The sequence below is a fragment of the Ochotona princeps genome, chromosome 15 (genome assembly GCF_030435755.1).
Source record: "Ochotona princeps isolate mOchPri1 chromosome 15, mOchPri1.hap1, whole genome shotgun sequence".
Lineage (NCBI taxonomy): Eukaryota > Metazoa > Chordata > Mammalia > Lagomorpha > Ochotonidae > Ochotona > Ochotona princeps.
This window is the reverse complement of record NC_080846.1, coordinates 12,887,294-12,914,763: the sequence shown is the minus strand read 5'-3', so window position 1 is coordinate 12,914,763 and position 27,470 is coordinate 12,887,294. Positions and strand designations below refer to the sequence as shown.

The window sequence follows — 27,470 nt, the reverse complement described above, 5'->3', positions numbered from 1 at the left end:
GCTTGCTTAGGAGCGATGTTTAGTCTGTAAGCATTTTGGTTTTATTGGTAAAAATATTATTTTTTAAAAAAATTGGGGATCACTGTAAAATGAAATACAAAAATTACCTCTAATTACATAGAGATGAGTGCTATTAATATTTTTACATCTTTTATGTATCCTGTGTCCTGTTTTGTTGAATACATATTTTACTTATTATAATAAGTTTTTATAATTTCTCAGTGGCTGTAGCATATTTCATATAGTGTATTTATTTGGCATTTCTACAACAGCTGCACAACGCTGACCTCTAACACATTTTTTTTTAAGCTTTATTTATTGTTATTGGAAAGGAAGATTTACAGAGAAGGAGAGACAGAGAAGACAGACATAAAGATCTTCTATCCACTGGTTCACTCCCCAAATGGCTGCAATGGCTGCAGCTGAGCCTATCTGGAGTCAGGAGCTTCTGGGTCTCCCACTAGGGGCAGGGTCCCAAAGGACTTGAGCTGTTCTCTCACTGCTTTCCTGACGTCATAAGCAGGGTGCTGGATGGGAAACTGAGCAGCCAGGACATGAATCAATGCACTATGGGATGCCAGTGCCTGTAGTTAGATTAGTCAATTGAACCATTGCGCAGGACCCAACAAAATTCTTACATAACAATTTCTATGAGCCTCTGCTCTAAGTACCTTAAACATTAGCAATAATAATTTAATAATTTAATTCTGTAAGGTTGACATTACTATTTCCATTTTTGTAAATAAGGAAATAGAGGCACAAAGAGGTTAGATAACTTGCTCAATGTTGTACAACCAGAAAGTAGCAATGAGAATTTGGAACTGGAGAACCTGGCTCCTAAGTCCAGTATCTTAATCAATGCTGAACTGTTCTGATCTAATCTGCCCTTCTGTCCTGGTTAATCATGGTGTGCTCCACACACACACCCCTATGCCGTGGGCCTCTGCCATAGGTCTGACCTTCGAAATGACTGCTGCCCTGCTTGGGAGCCTCATGTGTGCTCTATATTTACATAAATGGAGCAAGAGTAGAGACCAGTGATTATGTAATATTCAGGTAAGAAGATTCTAAGCAATATACCTCTAGTGAGGTAAATTTCTGTTTTAAAATAAATGCAAAGGAAGTAGAAAAACTGATTATTAATTTAAGGAAACAACTCACATATTTTATACAAGAATTTATCTTAAATAAAACACAAAAATATATTTCTGTATCATGAAGATCCATGTTCAAATCCATGTCAGATGGAGGTGGACAACTGATGTCTTCTCTATCCCAATGTATTTAGATATGAGGAAGTTAGAGTTATTTTTTTAAAGATTTTTTGTTTTGTTTTTTTACTGAGAAGGCAGATATACAGAGAGGAAGATAGACAGGAAGATCTTCCATCCGCTGATCCACTCCCTAAGAGGCCACAATGGCCTGAGCTGAGCCAATCCGAAGCCAGGAACCCAGAGCCCCTTCAGGGTCTCCCACACGCGTGCAGGGTCCCAAAGCCTTGGGCCATCCTCCACTGCATTCTCAGGCCACAAGCAGGGAGCTGGATGGGAAGCAGAGCTGCCGGGATTAGAACCAGTGTCCATATGGGATCCCGGTGTGTTCAAGGCAAGGACTTTAGCTGCTAGGCTACCATACTGGGCCCAAGAAAGTTAGATTTAGATGAAACTTTTTATAAAATAAATCATTTTAATTGGCAAATATAGCTTCTAGTTCATTTTTTCATCCTATCAACAAATGTTTTATACATGAGATATGAGTCCTGCCTTCTGTGGGCTCATGATCTGTTGTGGGGTATTAATCATAGCTACCACACATGGAGCTCTTAAGCCCTTAGTCTCCAAATGTGGGCTCTAATGAGGATGAATATAAATTGCCTATCAGAGAACCTGACACAGTCAGTGCTTAATAGTAACTGCCAATAATGTCATATTATGCAGCTACTAAAAATGACTCATAGTTTTAATAGCATGGGGACATTTTCTGTGCTGTGATGTTAACCAGAAAAAATAATTTTAAATAATTTTCACAAAATAATAGTGCCTTGCTTTTAAAAGCACAGGATAAAGACTGGCAAGAAGTCCATAAATTACTAATTATCATGTAGATGTTTGTACACCTGTCTTGGCTGCGTGATAGGCCTCCAGGATGCACAGGTGGATAGGATATGATTCCTCAATAGGACTAAGTCAACCACAAGGCAACGCTGGATGAAGGGGAGGGAGAAATCAAGAGTGTTGTTCAGATTTCTATCATGAAGAAGGGCAGGTGGTCGTATTATTTCTTGCAAGGCGAGACAGGATCTAGATCAGGGAAGATCGTGAATGTGGTGTTAGCATGTTTTGCTTTGGTTTGGATTTGGGGTTTGACATGAGATTGGTTGGACACGTTGTTCAGAGTCTGTATATAGACAGGCTAGTGGATGTATGAGTGTGGATGACCGGAGACATACATTTGAGAGGGTTTAATCCTTAGGAGAGATGTGAGGCTGTGGGACCGAACAGGAGCATGCTGGGAAAGTCTGCAAAGTAAGAAAGAATGTTTTCTTGCTGGTATCAAGATGGTCAGATTCTGCAAGACTCATTTTCTTCCTTTTTTTCCATGTTTGTAACTCCTCTCATGTAAATGTATTTCCTGTAATGTATATGTTTTAGTTAGGACTAGATTTTGCCATGTGTAACAGTAACCCAAAATAATGATGGCTTAAACTAGATAAAAGGGCATTTTTCTTATTTAAAAGAGGCCTAGGCATAGATGGCCAGTTCAGGTTTATGTGACTTTTGCACAGTAATCTTGTTCTTGTCTTCTGATGCTTGGTGCTCCTGTTCCTGTGTCCCACAGTTTTCAGCATTTATCTTCCATCTTCCATTCCGTGTTGGACTTCCCAACTCTAGTCATCAGTTGGAAGGATTGAAGGAGGTCATGTCATTTCCAGTGAAGAATATTTCCTGGAAGTTGCACATGATAGTTTGTTTATATCCTATTGACCAGAATTTAATTAGTTACCTATATAAGAGCAGGGTACTTCTAAAGTTCATGGAATTAGATATATGAATTTAATCTGCTGCAAAAGCTTTCATAATGTGTGAAAATGCACATTATGAAAAACCTGCATGGATTTCAAAAAATGCTTAAAACAAGATTGATTTTTTTTTTTTATTCAAAAGAGTTGTGGAGAAAAAAGAATAGAGATCTTCCATTCACAGATTCACTCCCTAGGTGGCTGCAACCTCCAGGGCAGGGCCAGACCAAAGCCAGGAGCTTCGTCTGGGTCATCCATGTGGGTGGCAGGGCCCCAAACACTCGGGCCATCTTCTGCTGCTTTTCCCAGGCCCTTGGCCAAGAGCTGGAATGGAAGTAGAACAACTGGAACATGAACCAGAACCCATATGGAATGTTGGCATTATAGGTCATGGCTTAACCTGCCATACCAGACTGCTAGCCTTGAAAAGAAATCTTTATCTGAGGAAGTCATATGTCCTGGAGTCCAATTAGTGATGCTAATAGCATCTCTAATAGCTAAGACTGGATCATCTGAGAGGATTAGTGCAATGATAGCCTCATAAGCCACACATTTGCATCCTATTTAAATTGTGAGAAAAGAGGTACCAAAATATGGTCATGATAATAATGAGATGGAAAATTCTTTCATCTGCTTAAAAGTGCCAGTGACTGAGCTGTAAGCTAGAGGCTTAGTGTGTGAGTTCTCTTCTGGAAGGATACCAACCTCATGCCTAAAATCGAAGAGCAGAGTGGGAGGTCGTTTGGTCTCCTCCACTGTACCGCAGCTTCAGAGAGTTCTTGAGAATATTGAAAAGTTAAGCATTTCACTTTTAAAATTTATTTATTTTTCATTTAAAAACATAGAGACAGAGACATCTTCCATCGATTGATTGACTTCCCAAATGCTCATAACAAAAGCCTGGGCCAAGGTCAAAGCCAGGAGCCTGGGGTCATCCAGGTCTGCCACAGGAAGCTCAGCTACCTGAACTGCTTTGTAAAGTGTGCTTTAGGAAAAAGCTGGATTACAGAGCCAGGACTCGAACCCACGTACTCCAGTGTGGGAAGTGGCCATGCCAAGGGATGACTTTATTACACCAAATGCCTGCCTCTAAATAAATGTGCTACATATAATTTAAATAAAGGAATTCAGAAATATTTTGTTGGGTAATTTTGAAGTTTCATTTGCCTTTAAGGAGGAAAAATACATGTTATATAACCAATATAAATAAGGCATATATCAATCTAATTCAAAGCAGACCTCCAGTATCAGCTCCTAACCATGAACCTACAAGGCTTCTTGGGACCCGGCTGCAGGAAATGGCGCTAGCTCCCCAACAAAGACTTGTAGTCATTTGCTGAGTTGGGATTCTGAAATTTTGGCTCTTAGAGAAATTAGGGTATTTCTCTTCATATTAACTCTAACAGTGTTTAGGAATGCAGAGCTCAATTATAATAATGATAATCTGATATCTGATACTTCTTTCATCTGTGGAGTCTAAAAGGCCGTTTCTCACTATTAATTAATACTCACCCAACCCCTTGGCCGGTGGTGAGGGTGGCTGATGTCCGGTTTTGTGAGATTAGATCCCTGCGAATGGAGTGGAGCCTGAGCCTCCTGAGGCACTCCAAGGCAGTGGTTTTCTGTACTAAAAACTGTCTTTTACCTCTAGAATTGAAATGTGACACCGAAGTCCTGAAACAAATGGAGTGCCAAAGGACAGTATTTCTACAAGAGATGCACATACCCACGTATGGGAAATGCAAAATGTGGCATCTTAAAATTGTTTGCTTAGCTCTTTTTTGTTTGTTTGTAAGGCAGAGTGACAGAAAGAGAAAGAGAACTTCTATCCACTGGTTCACTCCCCAGATGCCACTCCCAGCACCCACCAGTGCTGGCTAAAGCCCGGAGCTGAGACCCCCATTTGAGTCCTCCGTGTGGGGGGCAGGGCCTCTAGTACATGTGTCACCCATCATCTGCTGCCTCAGGCACACTACACTGGATCAGAATTAGAGCCAAGGTAGGACTTCATCCCAGGCCCTCTGACAGGAGATATGATAATTCCAAGCAACCGTTTTACCTGCTGTGCCACAAAGCCCATCCCCTCTCATGTAGTTTTTTTATTGTAAAGATTTATTTATTTTTATTGGAAAGGCAGGTATATATAGAAAGAAGGAGAAACAGAGAGAAAGATCTACCACTCGCTAGTTCACCCTCCAAGTGGCCACAACTGCCATAGCTGAGCTGCTCCGAAGCCAGGAGCCAGAAACTTCTTCCAGGTCTCCCACGCAGGTGCAGGGTCCCAAGGCTTTGGGTTATCCTCAGTTGCTCTCCCAGGCCACAGGCAGGGAGCTGGAAATGAAGTAGAGCAGCTGGGATTAGAACCAGCACCCATATGGGATCCTGGGGCATGCAAGGTGAAGACTTTAGCCACTAGGCTACTGCACAGGGCCTCATGTAGTTTTTAAAGGAGTTCCTCATATCCCTTCTATTCTTTTTTAGTAATTAGTTTTTAAAAATCATGTTTTTTTTCCACATAAACTTCTAGTAATAAGAATATGTACACTGGAAAATGATGCTTAGCCAGAGATTTCAAATTAAAACAAAGACGAATGGATTACCCCTTGAGTTAAGTTTTTTGTTTTGTTTTTGTTTTTAATTTATTTAAGAGAAATAGAGAGATGTTAGTTGTTCAATACAGTAGCTTACTCCTTAAATACCTGCAATGGCTTGGCTCAGGTCCAGCCCAAACTGGGAGCTAAGAACTCAATCCAGGTTTTCCATGTGCATGGCAGTCACCTAATACATTGCCTGCTGCCTCCCATGCTGCAACGTTAGTGGGACGTTGGAATTAGGACTGGACCTGACACCAGAACCCACAAACTTTGATATGGGATGTTGAACTTCCCAAGAGGTATCTTAGCTGGTATGTCAAAATTTTCTCCATAAGCTAGGTTTTAGATAGTGTCTAGTGTAATATAGTGTTCACTGTGAATGACTGACTTACAAAAGGGTAAATTAAAACTTTAACCATGTTAAAAATCTTCATGGATGGTGCTGGTGTTGTGGCACATCAAGTTAAGCTTCTGCTCCCCTATATGAGCACCTATTCAAGTCCTAGCTGCTCCACTTCCGATCCACCTCCCTGCTAATCTGCCTGGGAAAGCAGCAGCAGAAGGCCCAAGTCTTTGAGTCTGTGCCACTCACATGGGAGACCTGGAAGACACTCTTGGGTCCTGGCTTCACTCTGACCAAGCCCTGGCCATTGCAGCCATTTGGGGAGTAAACCAGCAGATCGAAGACCTCTTTTTCCTCTCTCTTTGTCCTTTTCTTTCTTTCTTTCTCTGTATCTCTTTGAAATAGATAGATAGATGAATAATTAACTGCTTTAAAAAAATCATTTTCATGGATTTATATCATATGATGATGGTAATAATTCAAGCACTGAATATCCAACCCATTCTGAGGCCTTTACTTGTGTTTAACTCATCTGATTTCCATGGCTGCCCTAAGAAGTGTGGCTACTCTGTGGACATTTTATTGTTAAGGTAGGCGAGGCACAGAGAGGGAACAGAACTTAAGGGCACACAGCTTGCCTGCAGAAAAGCAGGTTAAGTGCCTTCAGTGCATGCTCCCCCATCTCTGGTGGGCCATACTGCTCAGCAGCAGAAAGCTGGATGAAACTTTAACGTTAGCTCTCAGATCTGACGGCTGATATGCCTTGAATAGTAACGCTTACAGGGACAGCTATAACAGAGGGGAAACCTTAGCCTCTGTGGGACCCTGGCATGGAATTGGAATTGGTTGTGAGGGCTCTGAGAAAGGCAAGCTGTAGCCAAGATAAAACAGTTTTTACCCATGTCTTCTGAGGTTGTGGTGGTGTCTTAAGTATGTGAACGGGGGGGGGGCGGGGAGGCATAGAAAGGAAGGTTGCTTGTCACAGATGACCTTGAGCTGTGACGAGATTGTGGTCGGCCCCTACAGACAGAAGAGAACCAGTGCTCAACTCCCAGGGATTTTGCAAATGGGTTAGTAGCTTGCCATCAGCCCAGATGGGGAGTAATTATATCCTGGAATTGGCAAATGCCACAATGGAAGGCTACCTCCACCACCCAGTACAGTTTTACCAGAACGTCTTAGGTCCTCTCCTCTCTACGTCATTAGCATTCACAGCCTGACCAGATAGCACAATGAGTGTCTAAGTAAAGGCACCATGCCAGGTACCAGGAAATACTGATGAGCCCTTCAGCTGTGTGGTGGGTAGAGAAGAGTGTGCAGGAGTAAGTTTTGGACTAACTGTGAGACTGTGGCCAGGTGCTTCGCCTTGGGTTCCCCATCCAGAAACCGAGATAATTGTACATATCCCAAGGGTTATGGAAATAATTACTGAGAACATATAATGCTGCAGGCCCGGAGGCGCTCAGTAAGTGATAGTTCTAAGTGGCTGAGATGTAAACAGATGGCTTTAATGTAGCATGATGTAAGGAAGAAAGGAGTGGCTAGTTGTAAAGGAGGAAGGCGTTGCAGAGGTCACGGTCACCCCCGGGTGGGACTTCAGTTTTCAGGGTAGATGATTCATGGTTGAAGTGTTCCTTGGTTCTTGTCAGAAAGTTTCTGCTGTTTTAGTTCCCACAACATATTGCTTTTACCTCCCCATGTATTCTTAATTGTAAGACAAACTTGGATTTGGAGCTGTCACAGGAAGAAGGAAGTGCAGGGTCCTAACCATGGCCTTGGGGATCCGAGCCCTGGCTGCTCCTCTGGCCCTGCTTCCTTCCGTTTGCTTCCTGGTTCTCTGAGGAGCCTGCATAGGTCAGGCAGGCTCCCAGCCTAGGGCTTTGGTACTTCTTGCTTCCTGTGCTTGGCAGTAGCTCCCCCTAGGTATTCTCATGCTTTGCTCTTTTCTCTCTGGTCTCTGTTCAAGAGTCATATTCTCACATGCTTTTGGAGCTGCTTGCTTCAGGTGCATACAGGTTTTTTGTTTTGTTTTGCTTTTTCCTGCAAAGGGGAGTACTGACATGGGGTGGTCTGGGCCCTGGACGATCCCGGGGCTGGGGTGGACTTCTCTATGATGGGACAAAGCAGTGTGTTTGTGGAAGAGCAGGCGAAGAGGCATCGACACCAACGTGGGAAGGAGAGACTCATTTCAGGAGTGGTTCTTGAAGATGAGAAGGCAAGAAAAGATAAGCCACTTATAAGAGGAACTGACTTATGACGGGGAAGGCTGGGATTTTCTTAAAGTAGAAAGTAGGTAAGGAGCTAATGACAAGGTGTAGGGGTGGTGGAAATTCTAGAAAAGAGGCATATGTATGAAAGCCTCATTTTGGAAACTGGGAGAACAAATCTGTCAGAGGTGAAAGGTTTGCTGGGCAGTGTTGAAGGTGTATTTCAGGTTTGTGCTCTTTACAGTGAAGTCACTTTTAATTTCTGTGTTTTCTACAGCAAGGCTTCCCCCCCCCCCTCCAAGATTTATTTTATTTATTTGAAAGGCAGAGTTAAAGAGAGAGAGAGAAAAGAAGAGATAGAGAAAGGTCTTCCATCTGCTGGTTCACTTTCCCAATGGCCACCATGGTCAGAGCTATGACAGGTTGAAGCCAGGAGCTTCTTCTGGGTCTCCCCATGGATATAGAGGCCCAAGGACTGGAGCCATCCTCCTTTTGCTTTGTCAGGCTATAAGCAGGGAGCTGGATTAGAAGTGGAACAGCTTCAAGTGGACTTGAAGCAGTGCCCATATAAGATGCTGGCACTGTAGGTGAAAGCTTAGCATACTGTGGCTATAGCACAAGCTCTTCCCATCCAGCAAGGTTTTGCTGCTTATGTGAGAGGCAGAATATATAAACAGCTAGGTTTTATAAGGGTGGACCTTGCCATGTTGCTATAATTCATAAGTTTGGAAATTTTTTTGATGTCCCTTAAGCTACCAAATGTCTGAGCAGAGAAGATGTGGGTGTCAGATTCTTCCAGCTCAGGATTGTGTGTGTGTGAGATGCTTATTACAGATGGGACAACATACAACAGCAGGGTCTTTGTGTTATGTGGTGACAACAAAATGTCTGAGGCTGTGTAACTTTTTTTTAAAGAAATATTTTTTTATTTTTAAATTTTATTTTTTAATATTGTTTACATAGTTTAGAGGGATGCTCACCCATGTGGGCCTCTGATCAGGGAAGCAGGGTCAAGCCTGGAGGAAGGTGGGCAGGACACGTTTCAGTTTTTTTTTTTTTCCCTGCTTTTCCTGTTTCTCCTATGCCCACAGGGGACGTGGGGCAAAAGGGCCGCTTCTTGCTGTCAAATTGCATCAGCACCCAGGTATGGGGGATGACGCCCTAGAGACCCCAGTGTGGGGACGAGTGTTCTGAGGGTATTACTTGAATGGTTTAGTAGCCCTGAGACATTGTCAGTTTCATTGTTCCAGGGTTGAGAAAAATCTTTCCAAGGTCTACTGGTTGACAAAATCCACCTTAGTGCATTCACAGACCCAGAAAGATGCTGCAAAGCTTGGCCAGGAGAATATTAACTGCAGTCTCTCCCCTCTGTCTGCCCGTACAAGATGTTGTCAGGGGCAAGGCTGTTGAATTAATCCTTGTTTAGTACATTACTTCCAGTTGCACGACTTAAAACTCCTCTATCCCAGACTGTGCTTTTGCAACAAACTGTAGTTTCTGTATATTGTGAAGAATGGTATATTCATGACCCTGGCTTATGGGTTGATTATATATACATTAAATAAGGAACATGACCAATACAGAGCTTGGCTTGCGAATCAGGTGTAAATGTTACATGTGCTTAGTCCCAAGTTCTTCCCCTTCCCCCTTCACATTTTCCTTAAATGTCATTGTTTCCTGGATACCCTATGTGCTACACCCAGTCTGGGTTCTGGGAACCCCAGAATCAGGTGAGGCACTGCAATACATACTCATGATCCACAGGAAGTGTCATGTGTGCGATATGTGTGTACACAGAAGGTCAGACGTTAGACAAGGCGTCTGACTTTGACCTTGGAAGGGGCTTGACAGAGCCTCAGGAGGGCTGGCCAGTTCAGAGGCGTAGCTTCTCCCAGTAACAGCGAGCAAGTGTGTGAGAGCCATGGCTCCCCGGAGCTGCGGCAGGTGGCTTGGCTCAGCAGACAAGAGTTAAACGTGCTCTCGGTTTTCCCTAAGACAACACAAACCCAAGCCTGCGAAGTTAAGTGCCAGTGAGAATTTGTCATTTCTTTTCGGGATTAGTCAGGGTGAATCAGCTGTTTCTTTAACAAAGCCTGGAAACTTCCTTTAGGGAATTACTGATCTGACTAATCATTACCTGAGGGCAGTGGGTCCCAAAACTTTGCTGCCAGAGTCACCTTTGGCATTTTTTTGGATGTCCAAGTCACACCCTGTGCTGGTGACATCACAATGTCTGGGAGCAGGGACCAGACACCCTACTAGGTCCAAGCTCCTCTCACGTGACGAGTTCTGCAGCTACTGCCCTGGGGCAAGAACCGGTCAGTTCAGTTAAAACACACAGGCTCCTCTGTTCATGCTGGCTCCACACAGCCCTAGGTCCTTTACTGCTCTTTTCTCGGCTGTGGGCGGCCTTGAGCCGGCAGGGGATACAGTGACACCCAATTAGGAGCTCGCACTTGGCTGAGTGGCTCAGCATAGGCTGCCTGGGCTGCACGAGGGCTGGATTTTTGCTTTGTCATCCTGACTCTGGCCGTTTGCCCGCCCGCTCCGAGTAGGGCGTGGCTTCGCGGCGCCACTGCGAACCTGCTACCCTTTCAACCCAGTTCCCTTCAGTCCCGCGTGCGCATCACCACCCCAGCAGGTGGACGGAGCCCAGAAGGACGGTCTGCATCTTCTCCATTGTGGCGTTCATGTAAGCTCCGCGGCCGACTTAAAACAAAGCCCCAAGTCTGAATGCGTGAACCCACCGGGGACAGCTTACTGGCTGGGGCAGGGAGCTGGGAGTCCAGCGCCCGCCCGACAGGGGTGTTAGGAACACTGGGGCTCTGGGGATGTGCTAGGACCGGGTCAAGTTAGGGGATAAAGCTTCCCCGGTGCGGACCGGTGCAGGGCAGCGTGCGGAGCCTCCTCCAGCCGCTGAGAGCTTCATCAAACCCGCGGACAGCCTGGGCCCCCTGTCGGTGGCAGCTCTCCTTCCTGTTGCCCTTGATGGAGATGTCTGTGCAGAATGTCTTGGTGGTGGGGAAGTCGAGGTTTTATGCGGCTTCCCAGAGCTGCTGTCTGGAGGTGTGGATGACCAAGCGATGTGTAGACGGACAGGCCTCCGAAGTTTCCGAATGTCTTCTCAGGAGCTGTCATACAGCATACTCCTAGCAATCCCGAGAGATTGGCAAAATCCGTGTCATCTCACGTTTTTCTTTTCCTTTCCTTTTTTTTTTTTTTTTTTTTTTTTTTAAAAACAAGTGGCACGCACAGCCCGACACGGGCTGCTGCGCGGGTCACCCTAAGACTAGGCGCCAGGGCAAGGCAGGGCGGGGCGGGCAGGGCAGGGCAGGGCAGTGGTCAGGTGCCGGCGTTTGCTGCCTGGACTCGGCTGAGCTGCCTAGCTTTGCTGTTTCTCAGTTTCTTTCCGTGGGAAGTACTTGCCAGTACTTTCCGACGAGGGCTAATTCGTGCCAAGCTCCACCGTGATGGAAGTGTGGGCGGCTGTTGCTCCTAAACGGCTGTACTGCTGAGCATTGGCCGTGCCTTTGGTTTCATGATTGGGCCGGTGTCATTGTGGAAGGCACTTTATGAGAATGGTCCATGAGTTCCGGTTTTCACGAGCTTGCTGAGAGGAAGAGAAAGCGCTGGACAAACTAAGTTGGCAGAGGGGTTGTAATGACGCCCTGTGGCTTCGGATTTGGAGGTTGAACCTCGAATTTCTGTATAGGCGCAGAATCCAAAGCAACATCAAATTGGGAGGTGTTTTGTGAAAGCTGAGGTAATTGTGGCTCAAGCGGGTTACTGTAGCCTGTCCGAAACCAGAGAAAATAGGACTTTTCCTTTCAGCAGAGCCGGGGCCCCCGAGGCGCGTTTCGCTCGCTGGCCTTGAGGCCATGTTTTCGGCCAGGACGAAGGTCGGCCGGGGCGGGAGTCCTGCCCAGATTGTGGGTTTTAGTCACAGAGAGAAGCGGCGCGAGTCACGGCGTGGCGAGGGCGTGGCCCTGGGCCCGGAAGCCCCGCCCCGCCGCGCCGCCCCGCGCGCCCCGGAGCTCACCGCTCTGCTTTTGTGCCACAGAGGACGGCCCGGGCCTGCACGCCGCGCTCGCCGAGCTCACCGCCGACCCCGAAGTGCCCGTGGTGTTTGTGAGGCAGACCAGGATAGGCGGCCATGGTCCGACTTTGAAGGTAGGAGCTGGGGGCGCGCCGGAGTACGCCGGCCGAGCCGGTGGGGCCCGTGGTGGGCGCAGCGGTTCTCGGAGCGCCGGCGCGGCCGGAGGGGAGTGAGGGGAGGGAAGTAGTTAGCTCGTGGGCGTCTTTGGCAAGAATATCTGAAAATATCCTGGGTCTCCTCTTTCCCCTTCCTCCCCAGCTATTCACTTGCCATTTTTAGCCGCAGCCTTAGCTGCTAAGCTGGGGTTGTTTGGGGGAAGTACTGAACAAAAGGCACCAGGAAGTGCGTTTATTGCGTCACGCAGGCGGCCCGGTCCACTCTGGGGAGTCTCCGAGAGGTGGCCGGCCTCGCAGTTCGCGGCGCCCGCCGAGGGGACCTCCAGGGAGTCCATTTCCCTCCGGTGTCGCTGCCATTTAACCACTGGGAGGCCGGGTGTGGAGCCGTTGCCATGGCGCCCGGGTGGCTTGTGGCACGTGGCCCCTGTGCTTAGCCAGTTTTTGTGAAGTGGAACTCAGCTGTTAGGACTTTCACACTGCCCGCGTTACCTGTGGAACTGCATTGAATGTATGCATCCTGGGGGAAGGAGAGCTACAATTAATTTGCATTTTTATTTACTACTTTTTCCGTGCTTCTGAAGGAATGCTCACCTCTTTGAAGACTAGGCAGTGGAGCTAGGGTTCAAAGACCTAATGGAAAGTAATTAGAGGAGATAAAAGGCTTTTAGCGTTATGTAAAAACGACTGTGTTCCTCATAGTTTTAGTTTGCAGGTAAAGTGAAACAAATTGATATTCCTGTTGATGATTCTCTTTACCGTGTCATAAGCTTACAAAAGTCTAGGTATTTGTGGGCTTGGGAGCTCAGTCTTCAGTTCCCCTTGATCTCAGTTCAGGGCAGACAGGGAGATGGAGCCGGGCTCCAGGGGAAGTGTACCCCCCAGGAGGTCTGCGGTCCTTTGGAGGGCCTCTTGAGCTGGCGCCCCATCTGCTCTGAGCACTTGATTGGGTTTCGGCTTTTGGTGAGTGCTGACCAATAGGACTGAGGCAGACTGGTCGCCATGGTGAATTTCCAACCACTGGTTCACATTTGGGGCTCAGTGGGGGATTCTGAAAATCTTTTTTTTTGTTTTGAAGATTTATTTATTTTTATTGCAAAGTCAGATATACAGAGAGAAAGATCTTCCGTCCGATGATTCACTCCCCAAGTGAGTGCAACGGCTGGTGCTGCACCGATCTGAAGTCAGGAGCCAGGAACCTCTTGCGGGTCTCCCACGCGGGTGCAGTGTCCCAAGGCTTTGGGCTGTCCTCAACTGCTTTCCCAGGCCACAAGCAGGGAGCTGGATGGGAAGTGGAGCTGCCTGGATTAGAACCGGCGCCCATATGGGATCCCGGCACTTCAAGGCGAGGACTTTTTTTTTTTTTTTTTTTAAGATTTATTTTATTTTTATTACAAAGTCAGATATACTGAGAGGAGGAGAGACAGAGAGGAAGTGGAGCTGCCGGGACTAGAACCAGCAGCCATATGGGACTTTAGCCGCTAGGCCACGGCGCCGGGCCGGATTCTGAAAATCTCTAGGGTACGTTGAGAAGGCATATGTATTTAGTGGGGAACTGAATTAGGGTTATGAGCTTCAAATCCACACCTTAACAAAAGGGAAGATGAAGAGTTCATATTTAACCTGCAGCTTTAATTAAATAATGGAGAGGGAGTGCTCCCAAGTCCTGGCTCTTCCCCTTTCCTCTTGACGTAGTTTCTTACCTTGTCCCCATCTTGTCCCTGAGTATCAGCAGCAGCAACACCACCTTGGTTCCACAGTGAGCATGCTGTGGAAGATGAGGAGAGGCCTGCTGAGGGGAGCCGGGGGTCTGCAGGTGCTTAGTGTCCCGAATGTACACACAGCCTGTGCTCAGGCTGGCTTGGGACGTCAGTTCAACATAGGTTCGGGTTAAGTAGCAGCTTGGGCCGGCCGTAACCCGTAAGGAAATGTGGGTTCGTGTGCTGGTGTCTCCAGTCCAGCTTCCTGGCACGTGCACCTAGCAGGCAGCAGGAGGATGCCCAGGTGCTTGGGTTCCTGCCATCAACATGGGCAATCTGGAGGAGGTTGCTGCTCCCTGACTTTGGCCTTGCCCAGTCCTGGCTGTTGTGAGCCTTGGGGAAGTGAGACAGTGGGTGTTTCGGGAAACCTACTTTGCAAATAAATAAAACACGCTTAGGAAAAAAGCACATGTGCTCAGGCTTACCTGAATCCTGAAGTATGACCACTCCCCCTACCAGCCACCACCCAGGAGAGACTAGAAATGTGTTTGTCTGTCTTATTTTCTTGGACAGTTACCTTCTCTGGTCATTCTTACCAAAAATGCCAAATTTGGGACTAATGTGTAAAACAATATTTTCAAAACCAGTTGGTACAATAACTAGAATTGGGGTAGGCAGAAGATTGCCCTTTATAATACCCAAAAGTTACTGATTAGAAAATAGCAAATGATAACTCCACAGAGGACTAACACTTCATATTGCCTCCCCCCTTTTAACTGAAAACTTATTTTCCTGAAAGACAACGTGAGAGAGACTGGTTTTTCCAGCTCGTGGTTCACTCCCCAAAGGTCTGCAATAGCCTGGACCTAGCGAGGCTGAAACCAGGAGCCTAGATCTCTCACTGTCACATGGGTAACAGCGCCCACGTACTTGAACCATCTGCTGCTGCTCTCCCAGGCAGATCATCAGGGAGCTGAACTGGAAGTGGAACAGCTAGGACCTGAGTTGGCACTCTGGTTGGAATGCCAACATCACAGCTGGGTGGTTTCACATGATGTGCCACAATGCTAGCCACCACATTGGCCACTTCAACCCAGAGTAGGAAAAGGGAAGTGCTGTCTGTGGCCAGGCCTTGTGTGTCCACGTGTAAAGTTGGAACTAAGGCACTTCTGAGTTACTGCTCAAAGATACATGACTTTCCTGAGCATCTTTGGTTATTAAACAAGATGAGGAATATTCGCAGAGGGAACCCCGTCAGCATCTCCAAGATCCTAGTTTTGAAATCACTTAGATAAACGCCCTCTGGTGGTACTGAGAAGAAAAACAGATCGAACCAGAAAACAGATGCTCAAGGTCGACATAGGGAAGTCTTCTGTAGTTTTGAGATAGTAATCTTGGGGGCAGAGAACTGGGATTGTGTAATGTCTTCTGGCCCCTAATTGGAAGGATGACAGACATGCAGCAGTGGGAAGGTGACACCAGGGGAGTTGTGGACAGTGGGCGGGTGTAGGTTGGGAAAACCCGGGTTCCGGTCTTGGTAGGTAGACAGAGACAAAGGCAGGTCTGTTCTGACCTAACTTCTGTTAACTGAATAGGCATTAGGAAATTAGTAATTTTTATTTTTAAAGAAAGCTTTGTCTATTTGAAAGGCAGAGTTGGTGGGTAGGAAGAGGGAGAGAAAGAGAAAGAGATCTTCCATCTGCTGGTTCACTCCTCTTAGGATCGCACTGGTGGGAGCTGGGTGGGTCAGGAATGGCGTCTGGGTTGTATGTATAAGTGCAGGGCCCCAATCACTTGGGCCTTCCTCTGCGGCTTTCCCAGGCACCTCAGCAGGAGCAGCAGGTGGAGGGCCCAATAAGCAGTAACTGGATAAATCTAAGCATTCTCTTTCTCCTCATTCTATTTTTTTTAAGATTTATTTATTTTTATTACAAAGTCAGATATACAGAGAGGAGGAGAGACAGAAAGGAAGATCTTCCGTCCGATGGTTTATTCCGGAAGTGAGGGCAACGACCAGTGCTGTGCCGATCCGAAGCCAGGAGCCAGGAGCTTCTTCTAGGTCTCCCACATGGGTGCAGGGTCCCAAAGCTTTGGGTCATCCATGACTGCTTTCCCAGGCCACAAGCAGGGAGCAGGATGGGAAGTGGAGCTGCTGGGACCAGAACCGGTGCCCATATGGGATCCTGGCACATGCAAGGCGAGGACTTTAGCTGCTATGCTATCGCGCAGGGCCCTTTCTCCTCACTCTAAACAAGCTTTTGATTCCTCTTTTTGAGATAACCCCTTGCAACCTGAGAAGCATTGGAGAATTACTTTGAAAATGAGGACCTGAACAGGTTTCCTGGCTTACTTTAGAAGAAAATAAGCAGTAGTGAAATACACGTGAGACAAAGATTATTACGAGTATAAATACATTGATCAGCTGATAGAGTTAAGTTTTTTTTTTTTTAATATTTATTTATAAATTTTAAAGTCAAAATTCCAGAGAGAGAGAGCTTTTATGCTCTGGGTCACTTCCCATGTAGCTGCAACAGCCAGGAGCTAGAGGCTTCATCAGGGTCTCCCCCATGGACTGTGGAGGCCCGAGCACCTGTGTGTGTTCTGTTGCTTTCCCAGGCACATTAGCAGAGAGCTGGGTTGGAAGTGGAGCAGCCAGGCCTTGAACTATTTGGGAGGCTGACACTGTGGACTGTGGTTTAATCCACTGTGCCATAATGCCGGCCCCAGTAGGAAAGTTTCACCAGTTGTACTGATGCATACTGAGACCCAAACCGCCACCTTTCCCAGATGACAGCACAAACCTTTTGGGCTGTGTGTGTCTATTCTGCTGTGGTGGCATCTTTGTGCCCATGGTTTAGGCATTACGTGTCCTCCTGAACATTTCCTAAGTGTTCACTCAGGGGCTGACTAGAGCCTCGCGTCTTCCCGCTGCTCCCCTTTACTTGCTGGGGTTGGGGTGCTTATGTCTCCCTGCCCAAAACTGCTTCTCGTCTCCCTGCTCTGCCAGGCCATCCGCTGCTGGTTACCAGCCTGATTGCTCCCTCCCTGTCTCCCAGGTCAGCGTCCAGAATCAAGAACAGGTGCCCCTTCTAAGAATTCTGACCCTTCGGGGCACTCCCCAGCCTGTGTCACCCTGCTTCCTCACTGGAGGCTGGGGTTGCTAAAATTTCCTTCCTTTATTTTGTTTTTTGTTCAATTCCTTACATTTATTCCTGTCTGGGCTTTTTTCCCCCCAACTGCTATGCCTGTTCTTGCTTTCTCTGTTCCCTTAGCTCTCCCAGACATCTTTGTCTCTGGACAAGAACGATTCCTGCCCATGGTCATTGTTGCTTATGTATCAAAGATGGAAAGCAAAGCTTATGTGTGCCAATGAATGTGCTTCTTACCAATAATAAATACTGCTCACCCGGTGCTGTGCTGCCGAGTTGATTATTCCTCAGGGCAGTCTCAGGAAGGGGCCGTGGTGTTCTCCAGTGTTGCAGGTGAGAGAACAAAGGCCAGGGGAATGTAAGGCGCATGCTTGGCCAGATGACGGCAGCAGAGTCTGGGCCTGCGTCCTGGCAGAGCTCACGCTGGAGTCCTCACACTCCTGGCAGTTGGCTTTGCATTCCTGCGTTGAGATACCTGTCTCCTGTGCTCATGATTGGTGGTTAAGCCAGTGCAAATCCTGGGATTGCTAGCATAGTTGGGGCACACATTCATTAAATGCTTACTGAGTGGAACATCATTCCCCCGCACCTACTTAATGAAACTGTATGTCCTTTTGGGAGATCAGTGATAACATTCTTGCATCTTCATATCTTTTCCAATGTTTATGTTCATGTACTTGAAAGGCATTTGATTGCTCTTGCATCCACTGGTTCACCTCCCAAATTCCTGCAACAGTCAGGGCTGGGCCAGGTCGAAGCCAGGAATCCTAAACTACCTTGGTCTCCTCTGTGAGGGGCCGGGGTCCAAGTGCTGGAGCTGTCCTCTGCTGCCTGCTAGGATGTGCGTTAGCAGGAACTGGAGCAGGAACTTAGAGCAGCACTTGCACATGTCCCAAGCAGTAGCTTAACTAGTGCGCTACAATGCCCACCTCCTGTGGATTCTCACCTCTGCACGCACAGTAGGTGTTGAGTGAATGGATGCTGGTGGTGAGGCTGGACAAGTCTTGTCTCAGGAAGGGAGTTAACTGTAAGGTGTCTGATGTTATCGAGGATCATTTGGCTCTGAGAAGCAAGCCCCAGGTTGCTCCCAGAGGGGTTCTAGGGAGCGTGTGTGAAAGCAGTTCAGTGTTTTCAAAAGCTGCCACCTGGAACGTTTGAAAGTGTGCCCAGGTTCATTGGGAAGAAAGTCACGTCAAGTTCATGGTCTTGAACACCCATGTTGTTGACATTGCGATCGGGCACTATTTTTATTATCTCTAACAAACCTGTAAGGTGATGGACTTTTTTAAAATAAAGATTTATTTTTATTGGAAAGACATTTACGCAAGAATGATGCATGCACATATTTTTAAAGACGTCATTTGCTAACACATGCTTACAAATAAGTTAAAATATGGTCACAGCCGTTCTGTATGGCCAAGTGAGATATCAGCAGGCCGGTTCGACAAAGGAAGAGAGACTCAGCAGTGAAGAAAACTTGTGGAAATTAAGCACTTTTTAAAAAATTGGAACCTGATGTGCAGAGCTCACCCATCCCCCTGACTTTTGAGAGGTTCTGTTTGTTTCATCTTCCGTGCTCTTGAAGCTTTGCAGTGAGCCAGGGTTGGGTTTTCTAGTGTCATTAAGTATGCACGTTTAGAGTGACTGTAGAGCGTTTATACACCCAAAATTATGAATCCAGATTATTTGGTGGGAGTTGACTTTCATCTTTTACCTCACTGGTAATAATACCATCTTATTTGAATAGAGCAGTTATTTAAAATCTCTTTGGGATACTGACCTTTTTGCTTTTAAAGCTTTATTTATTTGAAAAGCAATCATGGGGCAGGGTGGAGGAGTGGGAATGGGAATGGGGGGCAGGGAGACAGAGATTTTATATCTACTAGTTTAATCCCCAAATGTCCATTATAGCTGGAATTGGACAGGTCTGAAGCCAGGAGCTTCTGGGTCCCCATGTGTGTGCAGGGGTCCAAGTATTGGGGCCATCATCTGCTTTCCTCATGCACATTTGGAGCAGAGTTAGGTCAGAAGTGGAGCAGCCAGGACTTGAAGTGACATCACAGGCAGCGGCTTTATCCACTGTGCCGCAACACTGGGCCCTGGGCGTACCAAACTTGTAAGATTTATTTATTTATTTGAAAACCAGAGTTAGAGATGTATCTGGTCTACTCCTCAGATGACTGCAGTGGTCAAGGCTGGGCCAGGCTAAAGCCAGGAGCCAGGTATTCTTACTGATTTTACCTTTAAATATATATTTTTGTTTCTAAAGTAATATCTGGGAGTGAAAACTATTTGCACCTTTTTTTTTTCCTGTTTTCAGTATCTAATCTTCGGAATCCATTATGTTTCATTATGTATTCAGTACATGAAAATATTCAAAATTTCTAGTAGTATAATGTTTGATATAGTATCTAAAATCTCAAATCTCAAATGCTTCAAAATGTCAATATTTAAAACAATTTTTAAAATTTTTATTTGAAAGGCAAATTTTTGTAGAGAGAGAGGAGAGGTAGAAAGAGAAGATCTTCTGTCCGCTGGTTAGCTGCCCAAATGGCTGTTGGCTGTTGTGGCCAGAGTTGAGCTGACGGCAAGGCAGGAGCCTAGAGCTTCTAGGCTCACATAGGTACAAGGCCCCAGGGACTTGGGCCATCTTCCCCTGCTTTCCTAGACTGTAAGCAGAGAGCTAGATGGGAAGTGGGGAAGCTAGAACATGAGCTGGCACTCAGATGGGATGCCAGCGCCACAGGCAGAGGATTAGCCTTCTGTGCCGTCACACTGCCCCCAAAATGTGAATTTTTTGAGTGCAGGCATGATGCCCTAAGTGGGACATTATATACCTGGCTTCAGGTGATAAGCAAAACATGGGCACTCTTAAAATATTGTGCAAAATCATTTTTGATTCTTTAGGTTGTGGTTTGGGTTCTATCCATTATATCTCATAACTTATGTGTGTGTATTTAACAACTTAAAACCCTTCTGGTCCCAGGCATTTTAGGTGAGTGGTGGTGGGAATCCTGAGGTGGTCTTCCTGGTGAGGACCCTGGAGGCACAGAGGTTAAGCAGCTTGTCAGAAGCAGTACTGCTGCTGGGGAACCTGGGTTTTTTCCCATCTGGTCCACAGGTTTTTTTTTTTTTTATAAGATTTATTTATTTTCATTACAAAGTCAGATATACAGAGAGGAGGAGAGACAGAAAGGAAGATCTTCCGTCTAATGATTCATTCCCCAAGTGACCACAACTGCCAGAGTTGCACCGATCCGAAGCCAGGAGCCAGGAGCTTCTTCCAGGTCTCCCACATGGGTGCAGGGTCCCAATGCTCTGGGCCATTCTTTTTTTTTTTTTAAAAGATTTATTATTATTGGAAAGCCGGATATACAGAAAGGAGGAGAGACAGAGAGAAGATGTTTTATCCGATGTTTCACTCCCCAAGTGAGCCGCAACAGCCAGTGCTGCGCCGATCCGAAGCCGGGAACCAGGAACCTCTTCCTGGTCTCCCACGCGGGTGCAGGGTCCCAAAGCTTTGGGCCGTCCTCGACTGCTTTCCCAGGCCACAAGCAGGGAGCTGGATGGGAAGTGGAGCTGCCGGGATTAGAACTGGCGCCCATATGGGATCCCGGCACTTCAAGGCGAGGACTTTAGCCTCTAGGCCACGCCACCAGGCCCCTCTGGGCCATTCTTGGCTGCTTTCCCAGGCCACGAACAGGGAGCTGGATGGGAAGTGGAGCCACCGGGATTAGAACCGGCGTCTACCTACATGGGATCCTGGCGCATTCAAGGTGAGGACCTTAGCCGCTAGGCCACGGCGCTGGGCCCTTGGTCCACAGTTTTAAAAGCTCATTTTAACATAGCACAGAAGTCTGTCTTGGTCATTGCAAAGTTTACTTTCAAATCTAAGCAAGCAAGCAAATGAGGAAGATACATGCACACATGTAGGTGACCTTACAGGAAATTCAGACGGAAGAGAACATACTCCTCACATTGGGCTCCTCCAGGAGCTCAAAGCAGGACTTGCACCTCGTGGCTGCCCTGGGGGGTGAAGGAGAGAAGGCTGCCATGGAAGGAAGGAACAGAGAAGTTAGGAGAGGTGCTTCCTGAGGGCTAGTTGATAATCAGTGTGTCAGAATAGGACTTAGTGGATTCCCACCAGCACTCACCTGAAATGCCTGGGACCAGAAGGGTTTTAAGTTGTTAAATATACACACATATAGCTGGGCAGATCCAGAGGCAGGAGCTGCTTCTGGTTTTACCGTGTGGGTACAGAGGTCCAGGTCCTCGGGTGATCTTTCGCTGCTTTCCAGGCACGTTGGAAGCGATCTAGGTTGGAAATGGAACAGGGGCTTGAACCTGGGCTGGCACTGCAGGCGGTTGGCTTCACCTGCTCTGCCCCAGCACTGGGTCCAATTTCTTTCTTTTGAAGTTGTATTTAAATAGTCACTGTTAGTAATTGAACCTCAGGATAGAAAACTGCTGTTCAATGATTTAAGAATTCACAAATCCTAGGCTTGAGATGGTAAGAGGAAAATCGTTAGATGTAAGATTGTTTTTCTCCAGCAGTATCTAAAGCCTTGTACTCTGAAGGCAGAATCTGTCCAAGGATGATCTGAGTAACCGTATGAAGATTCTTGGGAACGAGGACCAAACAGAGGAATTCAGCATTAAAAATCACGACTTTGAATTAGGGTGCTTGCCTGGTGTTGTGTGGGCTGTGTGTCGTTATCTCCTGAGAAATCTCCGTAAACAGCGTTATTGATTTTCTATAGCACTGATTTTCTATAGCATTTTGAAATTCTTAGATGAAAGGCTCTGTACGGAGCAAGCTGGTGTCAGCCTGTTTTCCTTCCTCCGAGTCAGCAGAAAATATGTGCCTTAGGGTGGGAATTGGCTTTTGGGGTTTTGTGAATTGCTTTCGTGGAATTTCAAGTGGATATCAGAAGCTCCCAAGACGATGGTTCACTGTAAGGTCTAACTTTTTCCAGTTTAGGTCTTGGATTTTTGAATTGCATGTTGTGTTATCTTTTATTTGAAAGGCAAGAGTTTAAGACCTGTTACTTGCTGACTCACTCCCCAAAGGAACATAATGGTTAGAGCCTGGCTCACATACGGAATATCGCCAGCTTACCCTGCTGTGGCAGTTTCACCCCGGTGAAATTCGTGTTTCCTTGTCAAATAACTTGGAGCAGGTGCTGGATCAAACGTTTCATCACGTTATTATGTAGTGAGTGCATACTCATACTCAGGTACATTAATGTGAGAATAGCTATGGTTGGAATATGGGGCCACATTTTTGTTTCTGAGAACCAAATAGGGCAGGATTTTATATAAATACACAAACAAGTAACTGTAATAGATGGTATTCTTACAAACGACATGTTGCTTCTGGAATTCCTCCTACTTAAACACAATGTTTGTGGACAAATGGTAGCAATGTAGAAGCTTGGAAGGGAAGGAAGCGGAGTTGATTTGCTTCCTGGTGCCTTGAAGCCTGGGGCAGTCGGGTGTGTTTGTTCTGTTCCTTAAAGGACACATTGCAGTGGTTGGTAAGATTATGTGTGTCTTTAAAAACAGACTTTCCATTGTTGCTTTTTATGTGATGGAAGCTGACCCTCTTCCCCTTCCGCCCCCGCCTCTGCCCACTTCTGCCAGTGGGTAAATTTTCCAGAAACAGATTAATCAACCCAATTTACAGTTTTTCTTCATGTCTGTTATAAACAGATTGTGCTTAAAAACCTTCATAGCATTGCTGGTCTTTGGTTAGTAACCACCCAGTGAGTTTTATTAGGCTTTGGCAAAGTTCCAGATAATTTTTTTTCCCCATTTTCCTCCCCTTTGGAGAAGCCTACCCACTCTGTATTCTTCCACCTTTGGGTGGCAGAGCACCGAAGGGCCCTTGAGTTTAAGACTTTACACATGGTTGCAAGGACCTTCACTGAGGCTGCAACTTGGCTTTTGAAGGCAGACAAGTGTGGTAGTGTGCCAGATTTACATTTGTATAGTGAATCCCAGACAATCGCCTTGGGATCCACCTGTGTTTCTAATGGATTCTCTGTGTTTTCTGATCTCGGATTGTCTTCACAGTTCCTAATTCAAATACATAGCCCAGCCAGATTTAGTTCTCAATAACTGAGCACCTATTAGTGATTGAAAAACTTCTGATAGTAAAAACGTTTCAAATTCCAAGACCTTTAATTCTCCCAAATCTTGCCTGAAGGCTGACCAAAAGTCTCTCTTTGCAAGTTAAGTGATAATATTGTCATTAAACACCAGCAGGGAGAAAGGCTCTCCAATGAACGGCCGTTACATCCTGGTAGAACTGGGGTTCACTGTTGGCGCGCGTTCTCCCGCGCGAACGTGAGGCTCTTGCCTCCAGGAAAGGAGGGCCTGTGGAGGTGGAGCTGTCCTGCACCGGCGGGTGCTGCCTGGGAGCCGGGAGGAGGCGGAGCCCGCTGCCATGGGGCGGGGCCGGCCTGCCGCGGGGCGGGGCAGAGGCGGGGCCGGGAGAAACCGGCCTGCCGCGAGGCGGGGTCAGGGCGGGGGGAGGCTGGGCCTGGGCGGAACGAGCTGCTGGGCAGCCTCACCGGCCGCTACTGCGCATGAGCAGGCATCCTGCGCGGCTGCAACTGCCCACTTAAGTGTGGACGGTCGCGGCGTCGGAGTCGTTGGGAAGGCCGTTCGCAAAGCGCTCGCCGTTAGCAGCATGTCTGTTGAAAAAGGTGTCCTGAAGGAAGGCGAAGCGAAAGAGGAGGCGGCCATGGTGACCATCGCCAGCGCCCAGTACTTGTTAAAGCAGGCGGAGGAGGAGGAGCGGATGAAGCTGGAGCTGGCCATGGACTCGGATGGTTGCTCTGACGACCTCAGCTCGGAGGAGGTCGACCTGGACGCTGCCCTCTTCGGGATGGAGGCTGACGAGGAGGAGTGCCGGAGCATCCGCAGGCAGTACCGGCAGCTGATGGACAGTATGCGGCAGAACCGCGAGGACATCGTCAACACGGCCAGCAGCTCGCTCACCGAGGCGCTGGAGGAAGCCAACGTGCTGTTCGACGCCGTGAGCCGCACTAGGGAGGCGGCCCTGGACGCCCAGTTTCTCGTTCTGGCTTCCGACTTGGGGAAAGAGAAGGCGAAGCAGTTGAATTCGGATATGAGCTATTTTAACCAAGCCGCGTTTTGTGACTTCCTGTTTATATTTGCGGGCCTGAACTGGCTGGAGGAGGAGCACGACGAGCTGAGTAGCTATGAAGATAACGTGGCCCTTCTCTTCTGGGACGTGCTGCAGAAGGAAGCCACGTCCTGGACGCAGCGGGCCGAGAGTTTCCACTACCTGTATGGTTCGTTCAAGCCTGCGCTGCGAAAGGCGCGCTCTGAACATCAGAAGAGAGTTGGCCAAATGACAGGGAGTGGCGATATGCCCACCAAGTTGAGGAAGCTGGACCTAAGCAGAAACCAGGAGGCCACCGAGAAGGAAGTGGAGAGAATCCTGGGGTTGCTGCAAACCTACTTCCGGGAGTACCCCGACACTCCCGTGTCCTACTTTGAGTTTGTGGTTGATCCAAACTCGTTCTCTCGCACCGTGGAGAACATATTCCACGTTTCCTTCATTATAAGGGATGGTTTTGCAAGAATAAGGCTTGACCAGGACAGACTGCCAATATTAGAGCCGATCAGTACCACCCAGATGGGTGAAGAAAGTGACGCCGGTTTCCACGGCCGGAAGCAAGGAATCATCTCTCTGAGTTTGCAGGAATGGAAAAATATTGTGGCAACTTTTGAAATTTCGGAGGCTATGATCACAAATTCATACTAGACAGAGTTTTAAGTTTTGGAGCCGTTTTGCGTTGCCAGGATTATGTCAAGAAATGGCCAGTAAAATCTAAATAGAAGCATATACAGTATATCCCGGGTAAAATGAAAAAAGTATTTCATGAACATTGGAGATTTAACTCTGCAGTGTATTTTCCTTGGTAGTTTGCAATGTCATGGTCTTCTATTATTAAAACAAAATTCACTGATAACATTTATGGAACGTTTTTATTTCTGACGCTCTGTACGTATTTAAAAAATAGATTCTGAATTTTGTGAATTTGTTATAATTAAAAAAAAACCAGTCAGTTGTGCTGTGTGCATGGTTACTTACTGTGCTATGGTGAGTCGTGCGTGTACCTGGTTGGTACTCAGAGTGCAGAGATGAAAGACAAGATATCCTTGCATTTGCTGATGGCAGTGGAATCTCAGAAGCAACACCCTTCTCGGGCTGCCAGCTGAAGGCTCCCAGTTAGGCACTGTAGCGGAGAGAGGAGGAAATGGTTTGTGTTGCTGGAGTTACAAGAAAGAGGAGGAGAATTGTTTGAGAACCTGAAGGGGACAGAGAGGTAGAATGGAGGTTGTCCTGGTTTAAGCACCTGTCGCAGGTGATGTGTCTGGGTTCACTGAGCAGAAGTACAGGGCTGGACTGCTCTGTGTTGTGGATCAGGACCACAGGAGGATGTGCCTGCAGGGCTCAGGCCGCAGGGCTCCCGTGACACCTGGAGGACACACTACAAAGCTTTCAATTCCCAGGCAGCAGGGAAGAATTAATCATTTACAGAGTAAGCCTGCTAACAATCACTGTTTCCCTTAAACTCAGCCAGCAGGTGAGGTCCAGGGGGTGTGTATTTTAAAAAAAGTTTCCTAAAGATGAGATACCTAGCCCCAGTCCTCTAACCTGGAGAGCATCAGAACAAGTGCTTAAACTGAGTTGGTTAACACCAAAACCGTGTAAAAAGGGCAGAAAAACCAACACGGACAGGTGGTGAAACAGCAGTCCTGTTTGGGGGGGCGGGGAATCAGGATGGCTGATCCTAATATTCCAGAAATCTGGAACAGTGAACTTGTCGTGCACTTTTCTGGGGAGTCTGAAGCAGTGTGTATTAGGAGCAGGGTGGGAAGGGTGTGGCTGTGAGGCAGATGGGAGAAGGCAAGTGACCAGCATGGGCTGGTGGGCTGGTGGCGACTAGACTACACTCAGCCTAGAGCCGTGGTTCAGCCTGCAGTCTGAGGGCCCTGTGTTCCTTTTAGGAGGGCTGGGAGGTGAACTTTATTTTCATAGTATTAAGATGCTGTTTGTCCTTTTAAATTAAGACTACTATGAATTTTTCTTTAAACAGTTTGTTCGTTGAAAGTCAGAGTTACAAATACACAGATCTTCCGTATGCTGACTTACTCCCCACATGGCCACCACAGCCAGAGCTGGGCTGGTCCAAAGCTGGGAGCCAGGAGTTGTTTCTGCCTGACCAGTCTCTGCTGCTTTCCCAGGGCATAATCAGGGAGCAGCTGGGACTTGAACCGGTGCCCTTGTGGGATGCCTGTGCCATAGATAGGAGCTTAGTCTACTGTGGCACAGCGAGGGCCCCATGAACTGTCTCTAAAAGTCAGGCATTAAAGGGAATTCTGAAGACACGGAATAGTAGCGCTCTTGTAATTAAATAAAAGTTGTCCTAAAAATATTTGTTGACCTGTAATGAATGTGTTAGTTTAAAATTTGTGAATATTTTGATTTAAAAAAATTTTGAGGGAGATAGAAGGAAGAAGCAAGCACTTCCAACTGCCAGCCCTCTTCCTAGATGGCCTCACCAGCTGGGAGCCCTCCTAGTGGCTGGAAGGCACTCAGCTACCTGAGCCGTCACTGCTGCCCGCCAGGGTCTGTTAGCAGGTAATGAATGCAGGCACTTGGATATGTGCTATAAGGGGATGCAGGCTTCTCAATTGGTACCCTAAATGCCTGGCCTGAGTTATTTCTGGTACGGTAAATATGAGTAGGCAAAACCTACTTTAACAAAACCTAATTTAGGGTTATAGTGTGACCCTGAGACTGCCAGCAAAATTGAGAGCTTGCTGGATCAACCTGTTAAATTCAGCACCTGCAGTTGGGGGAGGGTGGGAGTTTTTCTGTGATCTTCTTACCCTGTGTCTGTGTTCCTTAAGCCATCTCAGAGCTGTGTTCCACTGTCTGTCTTAGCTGTATGACCCTCCTAGATGGCTTTCCATTTGTCTGGAGCTGAATGACGGTAGTTTCCATGTTAAGTTGAAATTTTCAACTTAATTAAAATGTAGGAGCCAGTTCCACCTCACAGAAGTTAAGTAGGACCAGGTTTCTCTAGGATTCTCTTTGTAGAAATAAGTGCGCTCTGGACAAACATGGCCCTCAGAACCAAGGTGGGGCTCAGAATTCCCGCAAGGAGCAGATTGTGAATGCTGGCAGAGTGGGATTTTTGTCTTT

At 47.0% G+C, this 27,470-nt stretch overlaps 2 protein-coding genes across 5 annotated transcripts in view; both read left to right on the top strand.

Moving 5' to 3' along the window:
- TXNRD1 (thioredoxin reductase 1) overlaps positions 1-27,470 on the top strand; it is a 90,232-nt gene that overhangs the window by 31,727 nt on the left and 31,035 nt on the right. For 2 of the 4 annotated variants that reach the window (XM_058673042.1, XM_058673043.1), the window contains one exon: positions 12,224-12,333. The exons of 1 other annotated variant lie outside the window; for it this stretch is intronic. In XM_058673042.1, coding sequence (XP_058529025.1) covers positions 12,224-12,333 — 110 coding nt within the window. Of the gene's footprint in view, positions 1-10,436; positions 10,856-12,223; positions 12,334-27,470 lie in introns of those variants that run through there. One more of the 4 variants, XM_012928245.3, reaches the window with a different exon arrangement.
- On the top strand, positions 23,886-25,227 carry EID3 (EP300 interacting inhibitor of differentiation 3). The gene has a single exon (XM_004589589.3). The coding sequence runs from the start codon at positions 23,916-23,918 to the stop codon at positions 25,017-25,019; it is 1,104 nt and encodes a 367-aa protein (XP_004589646.2). The 5' UTR covers positions 23,886-23,915; the 3' UTR covers positions 25,020-25,227.

What these genes read in the sequence shown, in the direction of transcription:
- EID3 (XM_004589589.3), top strand. Translation starts at nt 23,916, where the DNA reads ATGTCTGTTGAAAAAGGTGTCCTGAAGGAAGGCGAAGCGAAAGAGGAG.